The 9,310-nt window shown below is 31.2% G+C and overlaps 1 protein-coding gene and 1 pseudogene across 2 annotated transcripts; both read left to right on the forward strand.

The window, feature by feature from the left end:
- The first annotated feature begins 1,726 nt into the window (after nt 1-1,726).
- On the forward strand, nt 1,727-4,370 carry LOC145070292 (uncharacterized). Its single transcript, XM_079017228.1, has 4 exons — nt 1,727-2,020; nt 2,922-3,013; nt 3,530-3,595; nt 4,045-4,370. Exons 1-4 carry the CDS (start codon nt 1,855-1,857, stop codon nt 4,078-4,080), a joined length of 360 nt encoding a protein of 119 aa, XP_078873354.1. The 5' UTR covers nt 1,727-1,854; the 3' UTR covers nt 4,081-4,370.
- A 726-nt stretch (nt 4,371-5,096) lies between these two features.
- LOC145069603 (cationic amino acid transporter 3, mitochondrial-like) lies at nt 5,097-6,903 on the forward strand (annotated as a pseudogene). The gene is made up of 6 exons (XR_013689569.1): nt 5,097-5,545; nt 5,621-5,761; nt 5,862-6,077; nt 6,183-6,355; nt 6,431-6,614; nt 6,692-6,903. The product of XR_013689569.1 is annotated as a cationic amino acid transporter 3, mitochondrial-like (transcript).
- The last annotated feature ends 2,407 nt before the right edge of the window (nt 6,904-9,310 follow it).

Here is a 9,310-nt window from a genome sequence, read left to right on the forward strand (position 1 = left end):
TATTATACTTAATTTATTAGTTTTAATATATTGTTGGATGTAAACCATTATCATTTTAAAGGTATAATTTTTGAACAATTTGTATAAAATACTTAAATTATTAATTAAAATATAACATTATAGGCTCAACTTAAATATAAATTTTATTTAACTTAAACAACCCAATGATTATTTTATAAATAGTTAAAAGTGATAAATTGTAGTGTCTTTCTAATAATGATTGTAAGTTGGTTAATAAGGTAAAATAAATATCAAACCTAAAGTGTAATAATAAATAGACTAAAATTCAATTTTAAAATAATATATTTACTTCTATTTATAAAGTTATGTCTTTAAATTTTAACATATTATACTTAATTTATTAGATTTAAAATGTTGTTGCATGTAAACCATTATCAGTTTAAAGCTGTAATTTTTGAACAGTTTGGACAAAATACGTAAATTGTTAATTTAAATATAACATTACAGTGTCAACTTAAATATAAATTTCAGTTCCACTAAAAAAACCAAATAATATTTTGTAAATAGTTAAAAGTGATAAATGTAAAAACTAAATTGTAATATCAGTTTAATTAAAATATTTCCTAAATATATTTATATAATCGTTAAAAATTTTCAAATAAGAGCTTAAAATAACTTATAATAACAATAGTTAAAAATAACTCTATATAAATGATTATATTGTTACCTTTAACATCAAAAAATAATGTTTGATGTTTTAAATAATTATAATGATAGAAATTACAACATTAAACAAATAAATTTTAAAAAATTAGTTAAAAATAACAACTATAAATAATATTAAACCATATATAATATTTAATTTTATTGATGTGTAACTCGCGAGTAAAAGTCATTAAAACGATTGAGATTATGACGTTATAATAGATTTATATATTATCATATAATTCAAAATAATCAATATATTATATCAAATTAATATACGAATTATTATATCAAATTTAACAACAACGTTAATGTTATATTTTAAAAAATATATATTTGTAAAGACTTCAACTATATAGATGTTTTTGTGCATTGCAATGTCAACTCAAATATAAATTTCAGTTCCATTTAAAAAAAAATTAAAGAATATTTTGTAAATAGTTAAAAGTGGTAAATTGTAGTGATAAAAGAAAAAACTAAATTGTAATCTCAGTTTAACTAAAATATTTCTTAAATATATTTTTATAATCGTTAAAAGTTTCAAAATAAGTAGCTTAAAATAACTTACAATAACAATAGTTAAAAACAACTCTATATAAATGATTATATTGTTAGCTTTAAAATAAAAATAAAAAAAAAAAAAACAATGTTTGATGTTTTAAATAATTATAATGATAGAAATTAAACCATTAAGCAAATAAATTTTAAAAAATTAATTAACGATAAAAACAACTATAAATAACATCAAATCATATATTATATTTAATTTTATTCATGTGTAACTCGTGGGTAGAAGTCATTCAAACAATTGAGATTATGAAGTTATAATAAATGTATATATTATTATATAATTCAAAATAAACAATATATTATATCAATTTAGTATATACAAATTATGATATCAAATTTAACAACAACGTTATTGTTATATTTAAAAAATCATATATTTGTAAAGACTTCAACTATATAGGTGTTTTTGTGCAACGCGCGGACATTCGCTTGGTTATATATAAAAACGCTATTTATCTTGTGCCTCCTAAATTATAACTACAAGGTTTTGTTGACGCCACGTGTCCTACCTTCTAAACGACGCCACAGACCTTGAAGGAGTGTATTTGGCCGACTTTGGTGTAGATATAGATCCATCCGTTTCATCTTGGACTCCCCTTAATCCACCAACAAACACATATGCAGTCTGCATTCATCTACCGATTCTCTTTTCCTAATCGCAATTCTTCATCCAGATTAATTTGTTTGATTGGTGTTTTATTCATCTCCCTCTTCCTACATCAACAATTGGCAGTGGTGGGTACCCTAATGTTCTATCTTCAACGATTGACCGCCGTCCAAAAAGGTGAGTTTGATTATGTCAATTTTTGGTTTATTTGTTTTTTTACATTTTCTTCAACGATTGACAGACGTCCATTCTTTCTTTGTTTGAACATAATCGGGAATGTATTCTAAAGTTTGGAAAAAGCTTATGGATTTTGTGCCTCTCTATAATTGGTTTTCACTTGAAGAACCCTCAAACAAAACCACTAATTTACAAGGGAATATTGGCCTCCGTTTCGAAGAAATTTAGTGGTTCACTTCAAATTTCCAATTTCTTATAGATAATTTCATCAAATTTTGATTTTTTTAACTCATAATTTGTAGGTTGAATCATCATGTTCGAAAAACCTGCCCCCTGGCTCGAATCTTTGTTGTTTGAAAAAATCTTAAATGCTTGCATAATTCAACAAGATGAAACAAGAATATGAAAAAAAAATATATGAAATTATTTTCTACTCACTTGTTAACTATATACCTTTTATAAGATTAGTAAACTAAATAAGCACTTCATATTCATAGGCTAATTTGATGTTCGTGTTGGGAAGATGCTTGGACAAACTATTATTTTTTTATTTTTAAGAACTAATATCTATTGGTAATTGAAATTTATTCCTGACAGATTTGGCTGTTTTAGTGGTCAAACATGGGTGTGGATTACTACCAAATCACATTTCAGCCTTTGAAAACCCACGGCATGCTTCCCTCATGCCTTTCATCTCCTGCTTTTCAGTTTTAGTTAAAACCCCATCTCGCCACCTCTTGACTTAATTATAATTTCCTGTTAAGTACACCATTGTAATTGAAGACTAATATCCTAGATGCTTTTTATCTGTTTGACATTATTTCAATTGATTTGTGTGTATAATATCACGTGCGTTGTTCACCACTATAACGTTGTCATGGAATTGTACTTAAATTTGAAGGGTTGATGAAAAAAGAGCTAGGAAATGAGAAAACAACCATTCGTTGGTTATCTGCTGAAGATACTATTCAACCTGACATCATTTACATTCAGGTAAATCTATATACATCACTCCCAATGGTACTTTGTAGCTACTCATGTGGCTTAAACTAGCATACCTTATTTACATTTAGCATGTTAAAAGATTTATTAAGTTCTATAATCTTAATGAGAATAGAGTTTGCACTTGCATGACCCTTTTGTTGATGTTGCCATCTATCCTTTGTGCGTGATCTATTATCAATAAATTTACATGTGTGGCTGCTGAATGGTTTAGTCTTATAATCTTAATGCTCTTCATGCAAGAAAGTATTAAGAGGTGAGTATCATCCCCTTCAATGTCATCTTAAACAAATCTATCTTTATTCAGCTGTAAAATATCAACATGTTGCTTGCATTGAGGCTAATGAAAGTATCAATATTAATATTTTCATTATCTTTAGCTAGTATTGTCTAATTTGAGTACTAGACTATCAAAAATCGATGACATGCTATTTTTTCTCTTGCCTTGATAATATTACTATCTTGTCCTTTAACTTGTATATATTTGTCCCGACTTTCCTCTCACAGAGCACAAAACAAGCAAAAAGGTTCACAAAGTTTAGAGAATGCAAGGATGTACCGGAGAAAGATGTGGTATGCAAACAACCACAAATTTTAAATTACTTACAAATTTGGATTTTTTTTAATTGGATAGTCAATCACATGCCATTTATTTATGTTCTCAAGGTAAGGACTAAAATCACTCTCATTCTTTGAGGTGATAACACGACATTTTTTTTTGTGTCATTTATGCAATGACTTTAGCATTGGTTAAATTATCCTGTAGAGTAAATTACTATTTTTGTGCAACCTTTGTTTATCCTCAATTCACTTCACTGTACTGTCTTATATTGATGTAAGCACACAGTTTATTAACACTAGGAACCATAATTCAAAAGCTAAGGTTCATTGACTTTTCTTTCCTATAGTTATTCCACTTCATTTTGTGCCATATTTGGCATCTTTTTGTCTTACTCTATCCTAGCTATGTTTTTATTGTGGTAATATTATAACTACCTTATCGTAATGATTATTGATATGAGGTCTTAACTACAACACCTGGATTCGCAAAAGAATAGCTGAAGAAGATCGGATAATCAATCTGCAAATATATCAATAGATAAATAACAAGATAAGAGTTCCCAACAGACCAACTTGAGGTGATGTATGGCCCTGATCTTCATGGCTCCTGTTTGCTTATATGTTGTGAAATTCAAACACAAATAAATATGCATTCTACTTCATTTAAGTTGTATAATTTGAGCTGAAAGAGTGCATCGACAACAAATATTTAAGCCTCTACCAATGACACTCTAAAATGATGGACAACTTTGTTTTACTTTTGAACTAGGATCAACAATCACATGAACCTTGTCGTTGTATTATGAAACATATATAAAGTCACTGCAACATGATAATATTTAATATAGACAATATACTTCTGCTTATAATCGTAGTAAGAGAAAGATCGGATATAATCATAGTTAACAAGTTGATGAAAAAAACAAATCAATGAAACTAAAGAACGGTTTATCAATAAACATATACATCACACTAAGGTAAAAACTTCACACTTTCAGAGAGGGTTAATGGCGCAACTTATTGCCTGTTTATACACTGTGGATGTAAACTTTTATATTTTAGTGTTTAATGTGTTCCAATATACAAACACTATAAAAATCATAAGATTCTACCATAATGTTTTCAAATACCCAAATTACCTTTCACAGGTGGTGCTTAGCCACGAGCCGCAAAATTTAACTATGAACAGTTACAACAATCTTGCAAAAAATATGAAACTGAACTTTTATTTACTTTGTTAAAAGAATACACTTCCATTTTCCTTTTCTTATTCATGCTTTGACATTGAAAATCCATACATTTTCATTAGCGCATTATATTTTAGATTATGGTAAAAGAAATATTATTATCCTCCGTGGACCGTGCTTAGCACAGGCCTATAACTTTTCTAGTATATATATATATATATATATATATATATATATATATATAGAGAGAGAGAGAGAGAGAGATAGAGCTAGGTTCAGGTATTTAAAGTAATTATTGTGTTATTGTATGCATAAATGTGGGTAAATCAAAATTAAATAAAAAATTAAATAATTAAATAAATAAATAAGGATAATTTAGTAATTTGTTTAGTAACCTCCAAAAGTAATCCCTATAATCATGGTATTGACTTTTAACCTAATCTATCCGGTTTATATCTCATTCCTCTCTTTATCTAAAAACCAAATCTTGGCCGATCTGCAAAATTGGAATAGACTACAAAATCGATATTGAGTTCTACAAAAATCGATTGCCATCGATGGAAAAGAGGATATCTCTGGGGACTCACGAGGTCGAAGGGGGAGATGGAGCAGCGGTTAATCGAATCTTCGAAGGCTTCACTCGATAGGAACAAAAGATAGAGTAAGGGGTGAGACCAGAAGAGGGTCCGACGACAGGTGGGGCTTCGGTGGCATTAGCTCGACGGAAGAAGAAGAGGTTGGTGCGATGGGGTTTTGTGGTATTTCTCCTAATCTGGTACGTATATGAAAGTAATAGGCAATGATGCTACTTTCTGGACTTAATTGGTATTCTGAAATCAAATATATCCAGGCATTGCTCTTTGGAGGTTCAGATAGTCTACCATTTTTTCTAGCATACCATTCAATTCCTTCACTTGGTATTGTGGTCGACCCTTGTGCAGCTTTCTTGGTGTTTATTGTTACAGTGCTATTATGTGTTGGAATCAAAGAGGTATTCCTTCATCTTCTTCCAAAGATCATTTTTTTTCTTCACCAAGTTGTGTTGGAACTGTTGTTAAACATGTTTGTTTTATGAAATTTGAATGTTACAGAGCACTTTCGTGCAATCAGTGGTCACGACTGCAAACATTTGTGTTATTATTTTTATTATTTTAGCGGGTGGATATCTAGAGTTCAAAAGTGGATGGATTGGGTATAGACTTCCTGTTGGGTACATCCCATTTGGAGTCGATGGGATGCTTGCTGGAGCTTCTACTGTCTTCTTTTCATACATAGGGTTTGATTCAGTTGCCAACACAACATAAGAGGTACATGATCTTCTATATAGCTACTCCCTCAATCTCCCCTTAAAAATTTCAACATATATGACTATTAGTCAAATGTCTAAACTAACCTTTTGGGGAATTGTACAGGTGAAGAACCCTCCAAGGGATATGCCTTTGGGAATTGGAGCTACACTATCTATATGCTGCATGTTATATATGTTGGTGTCTGCAATGATTGTTGGTTTAGTACCATATTATGCCATGGATCCTGACACCCCTATCTCTTCTTCATTTGCAAGCCATGGTGTTCGATGGGCAGTGTAAGTAAATATCATTGTGCACAAAATAATTTCAAATAAAACGATTCAAAATGCTAATAATCAATTAAATCACAGGTATATCATAACAATTGGAGTTGTACTGCTCTATGCTCAACACTTATGGGTTCACTTTTGCCTCAAGTAACCATCTTTTCTTGATCATGAGATACATACAACTCAAATGTCTAAAAACACGTGTTTCGATGGGAATAGCAGAGAAGGAAGAATAAGAGTTGTCATCTATTTTTACTGGTATCAAGTAAGACTACTTGAAATTTTCACTGAACTTTAATTTTAAGTTGGATTATTAGTTTGATATTTCCTTTTGATTATCAGAAAAGGATCTGGAGGTTGGAAATGGTATTCTTGTAGAACGTAATTCTCATTTGGTATTAGTCTCACAAAATGTCATTCTCGTAAGAATGGTTGGAATCAATCGATTATGGACCATTGAAGAAGATCAATGGCATTTGTTCATGAATTGTATGGAATCACGAATTCCAATTTTGTTGGAATGGAATCATGAATTCTAATTCTGTTGGAATGGAGTATGGATATTTTCTCACTGATTTATGCATGTTCTACAATTTTTCGTTTTCTCAGTGATTTATTTTTCATTTGCTAATGCATTATTGGAATTTAAACTTGTGACATCCCCAATTTCACGGCCAGAAAACACCGATTTTGTTTATGCTTTATAAAAATTAGAGTACCTCTTTTAATAAAAATGTTGCGGAATTTGTTCACAGAAAAAAAAAAAAAAAAAAAAAAAAAAAACACGATAAATACGTTACCAAAGCATTTTCGATGAAATGTATTTTATTCATTATAAAATATTTGGGATGTCATCGACAATACAAAAACATAAGCATAAACAGAACTTACATTTATTTACACTAGTGATCTATATCTCCTTAATCTCTCAGTGTAATGTAACTTCATATCGTCACCTGTGATAAAAGTAAACTGAGCGGGTCAGGTTGGGAAACCTGGTGAGTAGGGATTTCAACCCACAATAATATAGTTAATTTGTTTCTTCACATAATACATGTCAAACAATTAACCCGATTACCCATCCCCATTTTCTTCATTTAATATTCCCTAAAGAACTATCTTAAGGGTCATCTCCTATATCGTATTTACCACTCATCTCTTTACATCGCATTTCTTTACATGTTCGTTCCTAAGGACTTTTCCTAAGGATCATCCCCAAAAAACCGCTTGTAAGCCAACCTGTAAAAAACCGTCGGTTCAGTTAAAAACCGTAAGAAACCGGCTTGGTTCAACCGGTTTATTGAGAAAAATGATTTTCTTACATCCAGCCCAAAGGAGCAAGCCGGCCCAAAAGGAGCAAGCCGATGTAACTTCGTTTGTTCCACTAAGTTGTGATATTGCTTCCTTTTATTTACTCACTTTGCTTTGTATTTCCTTCTCACCCATCGATGTGGGATTCCTCAAATGTAACTCTTCTATATTCCTTTACACTATATTACTTTCTCTACAATCTCCTTTGCAATTTACACAGCACACATTACTATGTTAGTTAGATTTTTTTTTACACAACTACTTAATTTACATATATAAAAGACAAACACATTGCGTATATTTAATATATACAAATATAATTTATTCTTTTACACATAACACAACACACATTTTCATATATGGATTCAATAATAAATATCTGAATTTCTAATAAAAAGTTATTATTCCAAATTCTTATATATATATATATATATATATATATATATATATATATATATATATATATATCCGATTTTTCCGGTTTTCAGGACTGGTCCGACCGGTCGGACCAGTTGAACCATCGAACCGGTAAAACATCCGATTCGATGTCCAGTCCGGTTTTCAAAACATTGAGTAATACTTGTGCTTGAAATGCACCAAAAAATCTTCCCAAGTCGGTTGTAGGGGCTCATTAGGGCTTAGAGTCTTCCCCAGGGTGTTCCACCATCGTACAACGCTTCCTCGAAACTAACGCACTGCAAATGTGGTATGTAACTTGCCTCTGCAACCACACATCATGAAGGCCAACGCCATCTCCGAGATCCAATCCATAACTCCGATCGCATCTTCCTTCCCAGTGAAAGTCGATGACTTGCAAGTTAGAAAATCCTTGTACTTACATCCATTCCTCTCGACTCTGTCACCTTGGTTAATCCTCCTAATCACCGGTGCATCGGCTTGACCAACGGTCCCAGTGTAGTTCCCTCCTTCTGACTGCCCATCATTCAGTTCGAGTTGTTCAATAGGCATCGTAAGTTCCTCTCGATGTTGTTGAAGTAAACGTCTTGTTTCCTCCATTTGACAATCCAACATCATCTGGATTATCGCTTGTACTCCAACCATCGTGATTGGCTCAGGAGCGGCTACTACAATAGGTATTTGCTCAATCATTGGGGGTTGATTTTTGTTTCCATTTGTGTTCCCGACTCCACTTCGGGTTCTTGCCATTTTGATCTATACACCGAATAAGGTGAATCTGGATCTTTATTTAGGATTGACGTTTAAATATTCTTTATCACTTCAAAACGTTTATATGCTAGTTCTAATATCGTATTCGTACGTTTAGAATCCTAAACACATAAGGTTTCCATATCCGGTCGGCAACAGACCATAGATCTGAACAAATAATAGCATATAGCACATAAAAGCATTTTAGGCATCTTTCCTAAAATAAACTAGTGCTTGTGTCAATTCAGGTGTATTACCTAAATTTACTAGACTCACTCCTCACGATCATCGCTTAGCATTCTAAATTTAAGTCTGGAAATAAATCCATACTTCTAGTTCGCTTAAACTAATGCTCTGATACCAACTGTGACATCCCTATTTTCACGGCCAGAAAAGACCGATTTTGTTTATGCTAAAAATCAGAGTACCTCTTTTAATAAAAAAAATGTTGCGGAATTTGTTCCCAGAAAAAAAAAAAAAAAA

The sequence above is a fragment of the Lactuca serriola genome, chromosome 8, assembly GCF_051521515.1.
Source record: "Lactuca serriola cultivar US96UC23 chromosome 8, Lser_US96UC23_V15, whole genome shotgun sequence".
NCBI lineage: Eukaryota > Viridiplantae > Streptophyta > Magnoliopsida > Asterales > Asteraceae > Lactuca > Lactuca serriola.

Excerpts from the sequence above, each read along its gene's own strand:
- LOC145070292 (XM_079017228.1), top strand. The coding sequence starts at position 1,855 with ATGCAGTCTGCATTCATCTACCGATTCTCTTTTCCTAATCGCAATTCT. Across the intron at positions 3,014-3,529 it reads CTGACATCATTTACATTCAG|AGCACAAAACAAGCAAAAAG; the intron begins GTAAATCTATAT and ends TTCCTCTCACAG. Across the intron at positions 3,596-4,044 it reads ATGTACCGGAGAAAGATGTG|GTCTTAACTACAACACCTGG; the intron begins GTATGCAAACAA and ends TATTGATATGAG.